General features: G+C 40.7%; 2 protein-coding genes across 2 annotated transcripts; one reads left to right on the forward strand and one right to left on the reverse strand.

The window, feature by feature from the left end:
• The first annotated feature begins 464 nt into the window (after positions 1 to 464).
• Positions 465 to 7041, forward strand: dnttip2 (deoxynucleotidyltransferase, terminal, interacting protein 2). The gene is made up of 7 exons (XM_070908890.1): positions 465 to 539; positions 1413 to 3529; positions 4434 to 4572; positions 4801 to 4896; positions 5124 to 5288; positions 5528 to 5637; positions 6032 to 7041. The coding sequence occupies exons 1-7, from the start codon at positions 465 to 467 to the stop codon at positions 6126 to 6128; spliced, it is 2799 nt and encodes a 932-aa protein (XP_070764991.1). The 3' UTR covers positions 6129 to 7041.
• A 1291-nt stretch (positions 7042 to 8332) lies between these two features.
• spata6 (spermatogenesis associated 6) lies at positions 8333 to 19446 on the reverse strand. The gene is made up of 11 exons (XM_070908903.1): positions 19363 to 19446; positions 18394 to 18531; positions 17919 to 17967; positions 17749 to 17790; positions 17487 to 17611; positions 16328 to 16408; positions 13279 to 13707; positions 11819 to 11921; positions 11639 to 11679; positions 11032 to 11192; positions 8333 to 8447 (listed from the first exon to the last, which is right to left on the reverse strand). The coding sequence occupies exons 1-11, from the start codon at positions 19444 to 19446 to the stop codon at positions 8333 to 8335; spliced, it is 1368 nt and encodes a 455-aa protein (XP_070765004.1).
• Positions 19447 to 19496: the final 50 nt, after the last annotated feature.

The following is a 19496-nucleotide window of genomic DNA, read 5'->3' on the forward strand; positions in this document are numbered from 1 at the left end:
TTTTATGATTTCATGTAGCATATCATCATTTTATAAAATATGACACAGTGATATAGATTGAACTACCTAGCGGTGCATAAAATTACTATATACTATATTATTACTATAACTATATATAGTTATACATAGGACACTTTTCTACATTAAAAACTTACTTTTGATCATTTTGACTTTACTAACATTTTCAATGCGGTACTTGTAAAACATTTTTTACAGTGTGGTATTGCTGCGTTTGAATAAAATACATGAACAGTTCTTCCACCACTGGCCACTTCGCTGAAATACGTAATAAGTACATCAATGGGGAAAACAAACAAACATTTAAACTACTGACTCTGATTTGAAGCTCTGCGATCGTCTGCTCGGCCTGCATCGTACTTCCGTTTATCGATTAGTTGAGTCTAGTCAGAGATGTTGGTCGAGCCTTCACACCGGAAGTGAGAGAGGAGCCAGCAGCAGGCAAGATGGTGGCCACCAGGAGAGGAGTACGCGTGTACTCCCCAAATAAAACAAACCCGGACCAGTCCTCTGATGTCCAGGTACGTGTGAAAGAGAGTTCTTTAAACTTGTAAATGTTCAGACATCATGTAAAAGTTTAGGCCGAGGGGAATGAAGCCCGGCACGTGTCTTAGCTGGTGTGTGCAGCTGCTCAAACTTCACGTGGACATCATCGGTCTTTCCATAGTTTGTAAACGTTTCGAAAACAACATAAAACATTGAATAGTTAAGACGATACCATACACACGATGCTTAACAAACAGTGTACAGAAGTCCTGTTTGAGCAGAGCTCGGTGTGTGTGTGTCGCCCAACTTAAACGCAGCTTTGAATAATTGATTAGCTTGGGTTTTAAACATACAGAATCCATCACACATGCTTTCAAAAAATTAAACTTTGACCACTGTTATTATCACTCTGGAAAAACCAAAACCAAAACCAACAATAAATTCATCCTACTAACAATTATTGAATGTGTAGCCAAAGCCTAATACAGCTTATTCCTCTGTGCCATAGAGCTCCATTATGGCCAAAACAGTGACTGTATTTTATTCAATTTAATTTTTGATTTTAGTTAATCCCACACACCATCACTAGAAGACAAAATGTGTATTAATCCGCAGCTGAAAATAGTCCCCAACAAATACACTACTTACTCCCGTTGGAGTAACATTTTTTTAAAACAGGAAATTGCAGTGATCTGCTGTTTTAGTAATTTATTTAGCCTTTTTTTTTTTTTAATTAAGCTATGTATTTGTGACCCATTTTCAATATTAATGTCTTCAGTAGAAGTGAAGGGGCTGGGGAAGTCAGAAAGACTTGAGAGATGGACTAACACATTGTTGGTTTTGTTCTTTTCAGGAGAGCTTGCTGTAAAACAAGCTGTATTATTAACTGTCTTATTTCTGCCACTCAGGCCACTCCTTCTACCAGTCGAAGAACCAGGGGCACCGCTAAACAAGCACAGTGCCCTACCCAGAATGTCTTGGTGGAGACGAGCAACCTTCTTGAAGAATGTGAGGGAGGACATCTGGCATCCTCACCCACCTCCTCAATGAAAAGATGTACCAGAGCCTCCAGACTCCACAGTCCAGAGCAGCCGTGCACACCTGTGGGCTCCATCCATGAAGCAGACATATCAGACGTGGAGTCCTGCTGCTCTGTGGTGTCCGACATCGAACCATCAATGACGCGCACCAGGGGGAGGAGGCGACAGCCCCGCGCAGTAAGTCAGGAAGATGAGGAGATATCTGAGGTGGAATCGTGCTCTTCTGCTGTATCTACATCGAGAGCTGGCCAAAGTAGCCGCCGGAGCACAAGGAGGAAGACAATTCCTGAAAGATCGGACCTAACGCATGTTGACGTGGGAGACGTCAAGGTCAACTTGGTGCTGGAGGCCGAGTCCTGCAGCTCTGTGGTGTTCGAATCCCAAAGAGTCACCAGAAGTCAGAGAAAAACTGCCCGCACCAGAGCATCTGCCAAAAAACCAACTGAGGACTCGGAGCTGTCGGATGTTGACAGCTGCACGTCCAGTGTCTCAGGAGCTGGAGTTTCTAAGTCCACCACCCGCAGAGCTACGAGATCCAGAAGGCAAACAGGTCCCATCCCCATCCACTTAGCCTCGGAAAGCTCTCTCTCCCCTGACCCAACAGCTCGAAGGAGCCGGGCTGCAAGAGGGAAGGTTACTGTAGATGTCAGTGAGCCCCAGTCTTGTGACTCTGAAGGGTTTGAGTCCGGGCCTACTTACAGTATAACAACTCGTAGACGGGGAAAGGCCCAATCCACGGGTCCCGTGGACTCGGACTCTGATCTGACTGACGTGATGGGCAGCCCTTGCTCCACCCGCAGCAGAGGGACTCCCTGCAGCAGCCGCACAGGCTCAGGGAACAGCAGTCGAGGTGCTCCGGCCTCCAGGCGCTCAGTCAAGGATCTTCATATTGTTCTAGAAAAAGCTGTGGAGTCAGCTGAGGTAGACACTTCATTAAATGATTCTAGGTTAGAAAGTACGGTGATCGCTGAGGACGCAGACTGCACACTGTTGGAGGAAGATGAGAGCCAAACACAACAAGAAAAAGAGAAAGAAGATTTGAGTAGTAATGATCTCACATCAAATGAGACAAATACAATAAAAGTGGTAAAGGGAGTAGTTGTCATTCCAGAGGAAGACTCCCATGTGTCTCCCCTTGTGTCAGACAGTCCTGGTTGTGCTGAAGAAGAAGCTGTTGGTGAACCTGCAGTGACTGTCAAACACCAGCAGGAGGAGCCATGTGCTGAAAATAAGGAAGAGGACACCTCAGAGATGGAAATGATGCAGGAAACAATCCCGCCATCAGAGCCATTACAGCCTTGCCAATCAGTTACAGAAACATTATGCGAGATGACGTCTGAAGTCACAGAGGAGACTGAAGAGAAGGACAGAGCTATGGAAGTAGCTGATGTGGACACCCACTCATCACAGGGAGATCAGGCTGTGGGTGAGGATGCTGTTGTGGAAACCCGGCCTAGTGAGGAGGAGAAAATGGAAGTCAGTGCTTTGGATAAAGATCCTCAGCAGGTGGTTGAGCTCCAAGTTGAGTCCATTCAGGTAACATCCAGCCAACCACACAAGATCCCACTGGATTCTGTCCCCGAACAGCAGCATAAAGGCGTCACTGTCCAGAAGACAAAAGCAATCAGCCTGCTGGACAGCAGCGAAGATGAAGATGAATATGCTGAAGAAGACAGGGATGTTTCTGGAGAGGAAGAAGAGGAGGATTTGGGATGCAGTGCAGAGGACAGAGGAGGATCTTCCAATAAGTCTGAAGCAGCAGGTACATCAGTTGAAGGACTGTTTATGATTGACACGCGTCCCGGAGAGCAGGCAGGCGAACACTACTACAAGGAGAAGCCATCAGAGGAGGAGGAGGAGGAGAAAGCCACAACGGAAGAGAGAGTTGAGCAGGAGGAGCAAGATGAGGAGTTTGTGGATGAGGAGGGGGATGATGATGATGACGAAGATGCAAATGTCCTCTTCTCGAGTAGAAATCCTCATTTGTAAGTATATGATAGGTGGCAGCCTCAAATTGGTTCATTTAGGAGCACACACACACACACACACACACACCTCAACAGAAATGTAAATGCATAATTGTTCTTGATACATCTTCAATATACGATTATTTAAAGGATACAATTTCTCCCAATCTCAATAAGTCCCTTTTAAAGGAATAGCTCGACATTTTGGGAAATACACTTATTTGTTTTCTTGTCGAGAGTTGGATGAGAAGATTGATGCCACTCTCATGCTTGTATGCTAAATATGAAGGTACAGCCGAGCAGCTTAGCTTAGCATAAAGACTAGAAACAGGTGGAAACAGCGAGCCCACCTACCAGCACCTCCTAAACTCACGAATTAACACGTTTATATCACAGCAACTTCCTGGAGTCTCCACTGGTTGCCAGGCAACCTCATGGTAATGACAAAGTAATTTCCTAAAACAGTTGGGCAGTGTAGTTTTTAGCAAATATTACTCAGCAACATCAAATAGTGCATTTGTTAGAGACTATTTTCAGTTGCGGATTAATACACATTTGGTGCTCTATTGAGTATTTGGGGCAGCAGTGGGATCGACTCACAATAATCTACAGGGCCTATGTTCATCATAATGGAGAGCATGTCACTCAAAGCAACAGTGTGGCTCATTAATGTGTTTTAATAGTTTTTGAACAACGATGAAGCTCTGGCACATGTAAGATGTATCAGCTACACAGATAATACTTCAACTCATTGTTTATTTTAGTCTTTTCTTAGCATTCTATATGAAATGTATACTGAGAATATATAGACAACACAGCCACGCTCATTATTATTATATATTATTATTGTAACTGTGCAGAGGTGAGAAATTAGACATGACTGCTCTTCCTGAGGAATTTTCTCTGTGCCAATTTGTTCCAGGAAAGAGATGTCCAGCCGTATTGACCCTGGCATCAGAGTGAAGGAGCTCGGGGGTTTATACATCAATTTTGATGGCAGCAAATCAAAACCTGTCTCCAGTTCGCTGCAAAAACTAAAGGAAAAGAAGATCCAAGATGAGGTAAATAAGTGATTGATTTTTCCCTTTTGAAAGTGATCTGCGATGCAGAATGAATAACGAACTTTATAGTTATGCAAGGACGAGTAAAGCCAATAACACCTGAGCTGATGTAATCCATGGTTTCTCTCCAATTCTTTTTGACTTTGGCCTTTTATCTGTGAGTAGTGGGGTGTTGACAGAGTTTGGTGCTATGCAGTGTTGCAGTTTTTGTTTTGTTGTTGTCCTCAGGTGATGAAGAAGAGTGTAATTGGACCAGACTTTGAAAAGAAGGATGCAGTACCTCCATACAGTGAATCCAAACAAGCCCTAAAGTTGAAACACAGAGTAAGTTTTACAAAGCCTTGCTTTATAGATCTCTGTGCTACTATCTAGTAAAGTTGTGTCACTTGGATCATGTATCATTTGTGGAATCAGTCATGATGACACCTACTGCTCCAAAAAACTAACATGTAGTGATCATAAACACAGTATCACAGCAGCTTTTATTACAATCTGTGCTTCAGGCTTCTACAACGCTTTTTAAAACATTGAAATCTCTGTTTTTTCCCCAGGTGGAGAGGGAGAAATCAACAGGAGATGGTTGGTTTAATATGAAAGCCCCTGAGATCTCTCAGGAGCTGAAAGGAGACCTCCAAGTCCTGAAGATGAGAGGCTCCTTGGATCCCAAGAGGTTCTACAAGAAGAACGACAGAGATGGCTTTCCCAAATATTTTCAGGTCAGTTAAAAAACGTGAATCACCTGCTGCTCAAACAGCCTTTTCTTTAATAAGCCAATGTTCATGTTTGTTTTCTTAAGAAACATGGTCATGCCCTTTAATTATCAGAAATTAACAAGTTTGTAGTTTGGATGAGAAACTGAACTTAGCTGTATCAAGCTCCTAATGTTAATACTCACAGGAAGTATACTGAAAGATTATCAACATCAAACTGAGTACTGTGTTTGTATGTGATGCAGGTTGGTACAGTGGTGGACAGCGCAGCCGACTTCTATCATTCCCGTGTTCCCAAAAAGCAAAGGAAGAGAACCATGGTGGAGGAGCTGCTGGCTGATGCTGAGTTCAGACAGTAAGTTGAAATGAAAATAAAGACAAACACTGGATGTGGCAAAATGGCTATATGACTGAGTGGAGAAAAGCACATCAAGCATCAGGTTTGGATTATTATTTATTAGTAACTGAACTCAGTGGCCCATCAGATCTTGTGATTCAACTATGAAATGGCCTGATGGTTTGACCAAATATTGACAGGTGGGGTGTTAGACAAATCTTTACTACAGTGTCTGCGGTGATATTTGTGACCCTATCTATAGTATTTACATCACATATTTCTATCACAGTTTTTATAACCACTATTAAAATACAGTATGTAACCATGGTATACTTTTGACAAAGTGTCTCTGTGCATCAAGTTTGAAAAACAATGCAGACCTGTAAAATATACTTTCCTCTTCTCTTTCCAGGAACAACAAAAAAAGGTACCAGCACATCGTGAAGGAGAAGGCAGCACATGGAGCCGGCAGGAGGAACAAAAAGAAGAATAAATTTCACAAGAAGTAAAACTGAAGACTTGATGTGATGAGAACACTGACTCTGAGATACTGATATTAACAACTCCAGTTCCTCAGTGGGAGGTAGCTGAAGATTGGAGCACAAATCACATTTTGGGACTTAAACACGACTACATGAAACTTAAGTGAATCCTGCTCATTCAATATACCTGAAGAAGCTGACTGTATTAAAAAAAGATGATGCATGTCAAGTTGATTCAGTAAGCATGATATTTAAAATAGTCATTACTTTGTATAATTACCAGAAAAAATGTATACATGGTTAGATTTACAACTGAAACAATTTTTAATCACATGGATCTGTATTTTGCTGCTCAGTAATCATAGTCATTAAAATATTTTCTTTTGACTGGCACCAGTGTTTAATCACATTCTGAAAATACAGCTTGTCCTGCGGAGTGACACATTTCCATCTTTGTCATTTATGACCAAAACAGTAACTCTGTCAGGTGATCGATCTGACAGTATGTTGCATACAGTCAAATGCATTTCAACATTTTCACATTTAAGTTACTGTTTTTGGTAATTCTGAAACGAAGAAGATGACCATATGAAAAAGATCACAAAACCAAGTGAGAGCCAGAATAAAACAAAAATGGTATCTAAGTACCTGACAAGCTGTGGCTGAGATATAAGCAACCAACTGTAGCTGTAATGATGTCAGAGCGAGCAGAATGAGCAGAAGATGAACTGTGGTTACATTTGTCACAATTAGTTCAGCACATTCAGATATGACTTCATATGAAACACGATCAAGTAACTAAACAGAATTTTCACAATCATATCGATGTTTGAAAATGTATCACTACTGCTAATAACATTTTAAAGGCAAACTCAATTTATACATAATTTGCAAAGTAATACTGTCATTTAAAATTGAATCATTTTTTAATGGGTTTGTACGTGAATTTTCAAATTGAGCTACCTTCAGAGTAAGTTAAATGATGTCATGTTTTCAGAACATTTAAAATGAAAATAAAAGTCAACAGTAATAAAGACGTTGAAGCGGATGCAGTGAGCACGGTTATTAAAACTACTACCTGCTGTGAACAGAAGTACATGTTGTATCCACAGACACATTTTACTGTCTCTTTTACAGACCGTCACAAGTTAAAGGACACACCTGTTAGGAAGGTTTTGCTGTGCAGAAAGTTCAATCTGTGTGACTGGCTGAATAAGAGATGGGACATTTCTCCTCTGGCGAGATGGACACATGGTCAATATGAGTCAAAGAGAGGAATACAAAAGGGATTTAGTTTTACCATTAATTACATCCTGGCTGCACATTTAGTTAAAGTGTACCCACTGTGTTGAAGAAAACCAGAAACTATATTATATTCAGTATCATTCAGAATGAAATGAATTCATAAGTGTAGCTGTGAAGAGAGCGCACAACACGGCTACAGTTGTGATTTTCAATGATCAAGACATTTCAGTGTGACACGATGGATCTGAGTGGCTGTCTTAATTTATGTTAAGGCTAAATTTCTTTGTGTCTCCTGCTCTTTCATTCAGGATTACTTTTGTTCCTCCTCTCTCTCCTAAATCTCTTCAGTCTCTTGTAGCTGCTGGCTCCCAGTGGTGGCTCTTGGCTACCTTCTTGTCTTTCTTTTGTGTTGCGAGAAATGAGCCCTTAACAGCTGCAGCTTACATCCACCATGTCTCCTTCCCATACACACACACAAAATGTTGCTTCTTTATACCCGAGCCAATTTCACACGCAGCTTTAGAGAAATTAGACGGCGTCTCCGTTTGGTTTCACCATCGGGGCGTTTAAATAAAAAAAATAAAAAAAACCCAGCCCAGCTGATAAGTGGGAGGGAAGCGGTGCTGCTATGCTTTTGAACTTAACCCCTGCAAATTTCCTGCCTTTTCAAAGAGTAACGACGACAAACGCGGCTCAGCAGGTGCTTGGGATGGTTTGAAATTTAAATGAACATCAAAGGGAGATAAATGAAGATACATGTGTGTTTGAGATGGTTCGACTCACTGAATGATAAAATCGTGAGGTTAAGAAGGTTTGTTAGTGTGTGTGTTTGTGAATCCAGTCCTACAGACATATGGCAGGTTAAAGTCAATTACTGCCTCAAACATTTAAATAGAAAATAGCCATTATTAGTGAGTGGTTTAACAGCGAATAATCTTTGTACTGTAACCTTGGTTGTTTGGTCACCTTGTGGCCAGGTCAGTAAGTTAAAGGTCAAAGGTCACTTGGTGGTCCCAGGTGGTTTTGTGTGTCTGCAGAATCCGCTGGACTCGGCTGTGGATCTGCTCCCAGTAGGATGGACTGGGCTGACTGGTCTGGAGCCTGAGGAAAACAAACACATTAAAAACCCACGAACAAGTTAAGAGTTTGAGTCACATATACCTGCGTCAAGTTGGGCGAACATAAAGCTTTGCATTGATAGGAAAAAATATTGTGATCATGTTAAGGCTGCAACTAAAAAACATTTTCATTATTGATTAATCCAGTGGTTCCCAAGCTGAGGGTCACGACCCCCACAAGGCATCAAAAGATGAGTCTGAGGGGTCTCCAGATAATTAACAGGAGGGGAGAGCAAATAATATATATATTTCTCCTACACAAAATTATATTTACTTTTTCAAAATCTGGTTGATTTGGTCACAACTGGAGACGAGAGGTCACAAGTAGACATCGCTTTATTTTATTTACATGGGACAAAAAGGTTTATTCTATAAAATGTCAGAAAATAGTGAAAAATGCCCATCACATGTTCCCAGAGACAAGGTGACATCTTAAAATTACTTGTTGGTGTGTGGTCAACACTTCAGGAAACAAAGACATTAAGTTACAATGAAATAAAACACGTTTGGCATTTTTGCTTGAAAAAGAGTTGATCATCAAAATTGCTCTGAATGATATAACTGACAAACAGTGCTCATCTTTTTTTTCCAAGATGTTGTGACAGGTATTCCTTTTGCCCACTAGTCTGTGCTGTAACCTAACATACGGTGTGAGAGTTGATGCAAAGCTGTAACTACCAGTACACTGACACACACACTTTAGGTGTACTGTGTTCAACAAGATACTTTTAAAATACGTTGAAATAAATGTCAGTGTTTCCTCCATCGAAACATTCATTTTAATTTTCCTCTACATTCAACCTTCAAAAAAAAACAAAAACCTAAAAAGTAATTTCACAATTGACAGAACCAACCGCGCATTTCATCTAGAGGCATAAATGTGCTTCATCAATACAATATAAATGTGTCTGCAAGTCGGCCACAGGCAGTTATGGAATAAAAGCTCGCCCTGACGGACAGACAGAAGTGAACAGTAATGAATTCCAGTATTGCCTATTTGTTGGGAATGGAGGGGTGATGACTGTCTGACTGACTGGCTGGTGTCTTGGCCGGGCTCGCAGTGTGGGGATGGAAGCTTTTCATCTGTAATCAGATAAACTCGCTACCTGCTACAAAAAGTCATCAAGGACAAATCATCCAGAGACATGAATAGACTGAGACTTCGGGGCTTAGGGAGCAAACGTCGCCACTGGCATCTGTCATTTTCTTTATAGATCAAAGATTGGTGGTAAGACGTGCCCCTCTCCCTGTTGGAGGGAATCTACAAAGGCCCGCTCTAATCTCCCACCCTGCAACTCCTGTCGCGTTTTCAATTGAGAGAAAAGTATCATTCATTTCCTACAATTTACTTTGCAGTTTAAGATTGTCTATTGATTTCAATGTTTACTTATGGACTGAGCAGGAGGGAAGGGGAAAGGAGCACAGAAACAAACAAACAAACAAACAAACAAAACGGAACATCGGTCCCGTTGGTGTGTTTAACTCACAGCTGCCATGATCGATGACAAGGTCTCTCTGAATGTATTAAAGCGCGCATCGGGTCAAATGCATCAGACTCAAGCTGAAACACAAATCAATACCATTTTCCTCTTTGTTTTCCCTTCTCTCTGCCTCCTCTCTCAGTAATGAACAAACATGACAAGACATCAGCTTCTGTAATTTAAGAGGTGGAGGGAAATTCATCCTGCCAGTCGGGTGTGATCAAAATTAAAGGTTGGACGTGTACACACACATACACACACAAAGCATCGGCAGCGTGTGACTAACATCTCATGGGATTGCCATATATTGGTCGTTTACTGTAATTGAAAACTCCTACAGGTGCCTCTTTTGCTTTTAAGATCTTTTGAGCAAACACCAGTGATTTACACAGATGGATCGGGATAAATTCAGCGCAAACACCACAAAAATAAGGATTATGTTTTATCTCTGCTTTTGGCGAGAGTGTGAAGAAAATCTGATGGTTTTGTGGGCAGAAAAAACAAACTCATGGCTCTTGAGGTGATCCTGAGAGCATTTTACCCTATGTACATCTGAAGATACACTTTACCACATGACAAAGTTATAAACAAGCATTCTAATTACCACTGCCATGTTGTCATAACATAACATCAACAGCAGAGAGCTATGGGGGCCTGTGATGCAACCAGTCTCGCTAACCTGTTGGAAAGATTAGTCAATCTAAAGTACATATTAGGAAGTTAAGATCACATTTTATGGCTGTGACATTCACATTCGATGGCCGACAGGTTGCAACTTACCAACTAGAAAACTATTTTGGCTTTGGTTATTAATGGAGACAATAAAGAATAAAATACAAGAGAAATGTCATCTGTCTCTGATGCGTTTGGTTCTAGGATTCTGTTCTGAGAGAATTTTCCCATTTGGTAAAAAATGTAGGGTTTTTGTTATTTGAGGATTTAGCCACTTTTTGGTCCCTTTTAAATTGGTTTTGATTTTAACATATCCATTCATTTTGCAAACATTTAAAAGATTCACAAAAGCTTTCAAGTATCTTCAAGGGCAGGTTGAGGGGAAGGGATAGATGCATTATGTAGAGATTTTACCTTTCTCTGAGGGAAAGGTTGAGATTCACAGGACCTCTGGAGTTTGAGACAGTCAGGGAGGACTGAGCTAAGGCAGCACCTCTCACAGGGCTTTTGGTCCAGGATTCAAGTCTGGACGGTGTCTCTGGAGACGACTGGACCCTCACAGAACCTGACTTTACCTGGAAGAGGTCACAGGGCAGTTTTAACTAGTGAATACACTTTGTAGTTTTGTCTTTGAGAATTTTAGCATTTTTCAGTATAGCTCAGCGTCAGGATAAGTATTTTACAGCTTAAGAGTGACATGAACATTGCTCGTCACCAATATTTAATTACTTCTACAGTTCACAATATTAAGGAAATCACCAGTAAAAGTAGCAAGAATGAGCTAAGCACAGAATGTCCAAAACACTGCCAGTTCTAGACCAATATATCATTTGGTGAGTCTGGTTTGGAGTATGTGTATGGACAGTGACAGTGACACTGTGTCATGGCAACAAAGCAACCTACACAATATCTGAAGTGTTAACTTCATGCTACTTATGTGCTGTTGAATGAAAACAGTAGCTCTTTGCGTTTGTTGGTTTGATGATGATATGATGATATGAAATGATATAATTAGACTCACTCTGGCTGTTCTTGGTCTATAACTCCCCAGGAGAGAAGAATCTAGAATGACAAAGACAAGTTAGGACTGCATAACATCTACAGAACTTCCTTTAAATAAGAAATAGAGAGTACTCCTTAAAGACAGATGTAGGTGTGTGTGTACTTGTATTAGCTTTTGCATGTAAGTGTTAAGGTCTACCTGTGTGATCAGCTGTGAAGCTGACAGAGTGTCGATGCATGCTACTATTCTGTGGAGAGGAGGAAGGAGTTCCCATCCCAGAGACACTACTGCAAAGAGAGACCTGGCATAAAACATAACAGAAAAATAATCTGCTGTCAAACAATATCATAAACTTTTTTTAAACACTGTTGGAGTTTGAATCATTTCATCTACTTGCACAGCAAGGTTGTTTTGGCACTCAGCCCCTCAGGGAGGAGTATTTTTCACTTCTTCCCATTTAAACAGCATCCTGATACTGATACATTAATCAATCACACAATCCTTCAACTTCAAATAAGAAATGACACAACAAATACAGACAAATGTTTTGTCTGCTATATTGCGTAAATGAAACAGCACAATACATTCATCACATTCACTCATTTCTTTTCATTTCTTTAGTGCAGACTAAAGGAAAAGCTGGCCAAAAATTGTTGTTGCGCTATTTGTCTGTCATCTCAACCTTAAATAATTTCACCAAGAAGATCACAATAAGGTACAAAGAAAACAAAGACAAGACTTTTAGAGAATAAGCACCTATCTCAAAAAACAGGGGTTGGGTTTTCTTTAGGAATGTGCTTCTCTCTACACAAACAACAAGGAGCTGAGGCTCTGAAACATGCACTGATAATGCATTCACCATGGGGCTAAGCTACTTCATTAGGTATCTATTTGTTAATTGCAGCTTGACTCTCAATTACTAGGGTTAATTGTCGACAGAAGATTCCCCCAGGAAAACCAGAGTGGGAAAAACATGCTCCTCTCTTTAATAAAACGCCTGTTGTATTCTAGTAAATTCCATTCATGTGTGTGACAAAAACAAACAACTCAGTACCTAATCATTTCTTTTAATAACAGCATGCTAGTGGATTTTGATATTCATACCTCAGGATTAGATTTGATGCAAATGGAGAAGCAGGAATACAGTGGGGAGCAGGTGGAGGGAGGGGCACAAAACTAGAGGCTGTGTGGTTCTTGTCCATCAACTGTATATTCCCCAAGGCTGTGTGATCAGAAAATCACCCCCTTTTATATGCAAATCTCTCATAGCAGTGATACGGCCATAATTAAAGTGTTAACAAATAACTGTGTAGCAGCCTAATCCAAGACGAGCGCTATTAAAGCACATGCAAGCCCCTCAGTGAGGATAATAGGCCGTATTACATGCGCACATAGTGAAGCATTTTTATGACGTCAAAATCCATTAACGTCTCAGGTAAAAAGATTAAGACTGCACTCTTATTATGCCCTCCACTTAATCTGCCCACTAGATGATGTAAAATTTTGGGAAGCTCCCACTGAGGTTTGAACTACATCATTTCAGGATCCCATTAATTTTATAACCCCTGTCCACTGAACACGTGTATTATTGGCATTAAACAAACCATCATATCACTTTTTTGCCTTCCGTTTGCAGGAATATATCTAATGTTACCAACCAAGAAGGGCAGCTGGTTCTCAGTCTCCTTCCTGAAGTGGTGAGGCCCCAGCTGGAGATGGCTGAGCCTCTGCCGGGCGTCCTCTGAAAGCTGGCACATCTTGCGGTGGGTGTAAGGGGACAAGGCTCGTGTCCTTGAGGAAACTGTGTGCTGCTGGTAGCCAGAGTCTACAGAAACTCTGGGAGAAGTGTGTTTTCTTTCCTTCTTGTTTTCTTGAAGACGGCGATCGGATAGGAATGAAGAAGGGGAGTGTCTTGATGTTGAGGATGGAGCAGAGTTTGAAAATCTAGCCTCAACATTTAGCTTTCCCCTCCCACCTTTCAAAGAGACAAAGTTCACATCATCTATTTTGGAAAAATGCCCACTGGATCGTGAAGACTTTTTTGCTGAACTCTGTCTCACTGGAGAAAGACTGCAGTCAACAACAGTCTGGGGGTGCGGGGACAGAAGATGGGAGAGAAAGAGACAAAAAAAAATGTTAACATGTTGTTCTAAAATATCACTATACCCTCACAGGTGTCCATTTTGAGGTGACACGTAACATTTGTTTCAGCAGTCTAAATTTCTCTGCAGACCACAATGTTGTTCCTTTACACAAGAGTCAGCCATTTTAGCCATTAAGGCAGCTGCTCTCACTCTCGACACAGTCTTGCTCTCCCTGGACAAAACCATTAAACCATCAGCTAAATCATTCAACTTAAGTGTTACAACAACAACAGCTCTCACAGTCAGCACTGCCATGGAGACAAGCTCCGCAGAATTACTTCAATAACTCTAATGGCCACTAACATCATTCTCCGATGCAATATCCCACTTCCTGCGGGTAATGCCAACCGGGGATAAATACGTTAAGATAAAATGTTAATTGCATTTGATGGCCGTCTCCAGTCTAATATGATAAAGAGGCATTACCTGGCTGTAAAACAAAGATAATCTAAATGCTAATAAGGGAAATCACACAACATTAAAACTATTTTTAAGAGAAACTAAATGATGAATAAATCCTCATCGAGGTTGCCATTTGAGAATGGTCTAATTTAATGGAATTAAGCAAAGTATGCTCTCTCACCCCCACATCTACCACCATCTCCGACTTTTTTCAGAACTTCTGTCTGTTCTTTTCTGGGCGGCCACTGAGAGTCAGTCAGTTTTCCTGTTATCAAATGAGTGGTGAAGGCTTGGCTGATGTGATTAGCTACTATGTCCACTGTTGGTATTGTCTGGTAAAGACCCTCTTCAACAGAGCTCAGTATGGGGATAAATAATAACAAGACTAAAAGTCTAGGCTCTAGATCTAGATCTTAGTTCTGCAGGTATCTGACAGAAAAATGTGACCAGAAGATGAGCTATGCTGCTAGCATGGCTAAAAATGACTTTTGGAATAAAAACGGTAATGAGAGTGAGAATGATAACAATTAACAAAAAACAAGAACACCAAAAAATCTGCAAAGAAAGAGTAAGACCGCTAAAAAAAACTGTGTGTATATTCATCACTACAGTTTCAGAGGCTTTGTGGAAGTTGCTATCACTCTAAATCTCTATTAAAACAGGACATGGTTTGTCAGCTGGGTGGGCAGGCAGTCAGGGAAATGCCTATGCTGAAGACCTATTAGGGGAGAGAAAATGGAGAAATTCTACTGTCTGACAGCCACAGCGGTGCTCTGATCCAGACATCCCCCTGAGGGGCCAGGAGAACACTCTGACAATCTGCTTCGCTGTCAATGACATCCCATTTAAACAAATAGCTTAGCTTAGGTTACTGCACCTGGGAAATGCATGGTAGTGTTTTTGGCACAACATGCCAACCGCTGTGTGATGGATCATATGTTACAAACAGGACTGTTTGTGAAAGATTTTCATTCTCACTGTTTTTTTTAAGTAACAGTCTTTTTCAGTCTAGAATTGGAGCATTATTCTACCCTCCCAGTATCCATCTGCTGAGATTACCTTTGCCCACACCCCACACACGTATGCAGATTCACACAAGACCATGAAGGAGTAGATTCAATTTAAATGCCCATCACAATATGTTAAAGTCAACAAATTAATTTTTTGTCAACAGTCCGAAACATAGACAAAGAAAAACAGCAAATCCTCACAAATGAGAAGCTGAGGATGTTTGGCATTTTTGCTTGACAAATTAAAAACAATGTTTGGATTCTCTGAAGTTGAACGATTGTGTGATTGTCAAAATAGTCAATCCACTAATCGATTAATCAATGAACTGTTTCAGCTCTATACTGAAAACTGCAACAGTGAATGGGAACATGTCATAAAACTAAACTTGCGAGCATCCATACAAGGAAAAGAAGAGCCAGAGGAAGACGAGAGAAAAGAGTCCAAAAATTCTTCAAAAAGTAAAATGTGATTTAATGCAACTGAGCACAGTTACCCTTTAAAATCCACAAGGACACAGTGGCATACAAGTAATCCTCATCTTGGATAGTTAATGTAAAGAAATTGACTGACTGACTGGTTCTGTGTAAAAATTGTGTAAACTCCCAGCTAGTCGGAGATGTGAGAGAAGCCTCACTATCAGCATCACATATCTGCCTCTCCATAATTACATTCACAAGGAGAGAACAGATACCCTTGAAACACTGCCAGTATGGATAGATAGATGCAGTAGTCATGGCAACAATAGAAGGTGGGTATGTACGGTGGAAACAGACAAATCTGATGGCGAGCGATACCACTCATTAGAGCCCTCTAGAGATGAACTGTTCACTGTTCTACCTTCGGTCAACACTTACACAGTAATGCTGAGTGTGTAGCTGTGATGTGATGTGATGTGATGTAAACTATCACGCAGGCCGATAAACACACTGTTTACTTGACTGTGGGACTTTGATGGATTTAACTGTTTAAATTTTGTCTAAGCTGCTGAGACCATGAACAGACAACAAAATGTATGTATAAAAAACAGGCTCCTTTACAGATCAACCACAGACATAAAGTCGCCAAAGGTACAACACATGTGGAAAAACTGGACATACGGTGTGTGTGGTTATGCACAGACCGATGAAATGCAATAAAAGGACACACTTACAGGTGAGGCAGGCCAGCTGTCTCTCCCATCACTCTCCTCTATGACTGATGTCGTGGCAAACTCCACTTTGGGCGAGATTCCCTAGACGAAGGGGGACAATGGGAACAAACACAACACCTTTAACAGGGAGATGAAGACAAAAGGACAGATAACAGCACTGCTTGGAACAACAATTTACAACCACAAATCTTCAATCTACGCCTGGCTTGAGAAAAACAAATTGCAGAAAAGAGAAAGGCTCCAGTGATGTTTAAATAATATGGCATTTGGAGAGAGACATCTAAATTGCTATGTGGACCTCAAACACAAACACATAAAAGCAACGGTGAGGGGAATGGTGTTTAAAGACATTTCAATACGCCAGTTAGTGCCTCTGAGGACAAGGTGAGGATAGAAAAGCAACACGCAGCCGCGGACAGATGAAGGAATGAAAGCAGGAGGAGGAAGGGAGAGAAAGTGATGATATAAAAAGAAGAGGAGGAAAAAGCAAAAAACGGCAAAAAGAGAGGAGGTTCTCTGTTTAGTTTTTCTGTCTGTATAGCAAAGACGGTTGACAGCTCTATAAGGAAAAATGCTATCTTTTCTGAAGACACTTTGTGTAAGACAAGACGGTGCTTTGGAATTGGTTATCTTGGTAGTGTACCTGCCCGTCATGTACGCCACAGAGATTAGGAGAAGACTCGCGTAGAGAAAGCAACAATCTTCTCCAGTCTATGAAGGACACGTGTAATATTGGTGCCAATCAACCTGGATCACATGGCGAGCAGAACGTGGGGTCGCTGTGACATGTGAGCAGCGTTTAAACTCATCAACTGACATCCCTCCTTTAACTAATTCAACAGCGTGTGGTAGATCTGATACCTTTGCAAGCTTGAAATGCATGTGTTACATCTGGGCCCATATTTATCAAACTGCTACAAGAAAAATTTTGTGAAATAGTAAACAAAATAGATTATATATGTTTTTGCAACATACCATTGAGTAAACTGTAAAGACTTCTTACACTTTTTTACTCCTCAGTTGACTCTTTAGAGCTCTCTTAAGTGTAATTCTTAGAAGTTAGATGAATATGGACGCAGGTGTTGGAAGGAAGATTAAATAAGAAATAAAAGGAATAAATAGATATAAATATAAATAAAATAAATAGAAAACAGCCTACAGGGAAGGAGGAGGCTGTCTTCAACAGTATCTCTCTCTCTGCAACTCCTTCTCTGGAGCTCAGTCTGGGACCAGGGTACAGGAAATCTCTGCTGCTGTCCTCCATTGTGGCTATGATCTCACCCTCTAAAAAACATACAGTCAAACAATAAACAGGAACACACACATACACACAATCCAAGTTAGAGATCCTGTTTTTGCAGTGTAATGACTAGATACAGTTGGGACTTAACATGCCCATATGGCATCATCAGAAAGCATACCTGGAGGCACCAACTGAATCAGCTCAAAAGATGTTGTGTCAGCTAAGAGGAAGGAAAGCACAAATAGACTGTGAGCTAATGATCAGTATCACAGCTAATAGCCTATAAGCTTGCATAGCAGAGGATTCAGGACGGAGAGATGAGGAAGCAAATCCCAGACGGCCGTTTACCTTCGAGGAGGTCAGCTACATCAGCAGGGTCAACAACGCCGGGAAAAGTCTGGTAAAACAGACAGAGTACAGACAAAGCAAATCAATACTTATAACAAGATGAGACAGACAGCCAGTATCTAACTCTGCCATTCTCCTCAGGGAAAAGAAGGCCTCTTTTATCAGGAGTTGGGGCAGTAACCCTCAAATTGGAGGGTTGCTAATTTAAATCCTCAGACTTAGAAAATAAGCCAGTAGAAGAGAGAAGAACAGAATTCAATAGAAACAAATAAAGAGAAAACATCTGCTAGGATGGAGATTTCTTGACCATTCTTCTGTAAATGTTAATAAAGGCACGATGTACAGGTATTAATAGGAGCCAATATAAGGTCATAATGTGACAAGACATCCCTTTTTGGGATATGGTAATTCTACATCTTGTGCCTAAGTGATGGAGGTAGCTATTATTCCTGTAATACATAGTTTTAATTCTCACCTTGACAAATGCCATTTTGTGGTGGAAGAGTAAAGGAAACACAGGTGGCAAACAGGGAGTCTTCCTGTATTGGCCCATGATACACACACTGAGGTAGATGTCGTTCTTTTTAGACAGGAGCACTCCTGGACACGTGACCTGCACACAAACAGTGTAATTAGGAGACTACAGCGACAGGTAAAACATTCTGTTGTTTTTGTATCTGTCCTTTATAGGAAGATTTCTGTCCATCTTATGACAAAAAGCCTTTCCATGCACAAAAAACCCCGTTCAAAAATCTGCCCTACGAGCCACAGGAGAGCAATCCTCTGATGAAGTATCTGTATCAGTAGGACCTTTTTACTGCTAACAAAATAGGATAATAAAGTTCAAGATTTTTTTTAAACCTGCAAAACTAATTGAGTTGAATTTGCTTACTTTGATGTACCAAGTGAAAATGACACCGTATCAGCTTACAACTGATCCACAGATACTGCACATTAAAGGAAACATTAGCTAAACATTAAAAATCAGTAAGCTCCAAGTGGCAGTAATGTAACTGTGCTTGACAGACATTTTAACCTTTTGGCTCAGTGTATAGCATATGTTCTTACTGGAGTAAGAAAGCAAAAAAATAAATCAGCTACCGTCTTTGTGAACTGTAGAAATAAAAACACTATAATTACAACAAACAATAAAAAAAATACACCTATTAACTAACGTTAAGTTAATGTTAAGGAAGATTTAGGAAGAGGCATTCCCGATGAGCTAAGTAAGTTAGTTGCATCTATCTACCACATTTAAACCCATTTATCTGGATAACCTATAACCTACACGTTAACTTACAGCCGTTAGTTAGCGTTAGTTGAGGAACGTTAAGGAAAGGTTAGTAAAGGGAAGAGGATGTAAACTCGCTAGCTAGCTTACGTTAACTAAGCTACAGTGCAAGCTCAGTATTGTAGCAAAGCAGCAGCATTAGGACGCACTTACGGTGTGAATGTCCAAGTATACTGTACATTTCAGAGACTTTTGCTGCACTTTAGGGGAGGAAAGCTTCTCCTTCATTGAAGCCATTCATCCAAATTTCCGTTGTCATAGCTGCCAAACAGCAACAGTCACAGAGC

Source organism: Enoplosus armatus, chromosome 7 (genome assembly GCF_043641665.1).
Source record: "Enoplosus armatus isolate fEnoArm2 chromosome 7, fEnoArm2.hap1, whole genome shotgun sequence".
NCBI classification, from domain to species: Eukaryota; Metazoa; Chordata; class Actinopteri; order Centrarchiformes; family Enoplosidae; genus Enoplosus; species Enoplosus armatus.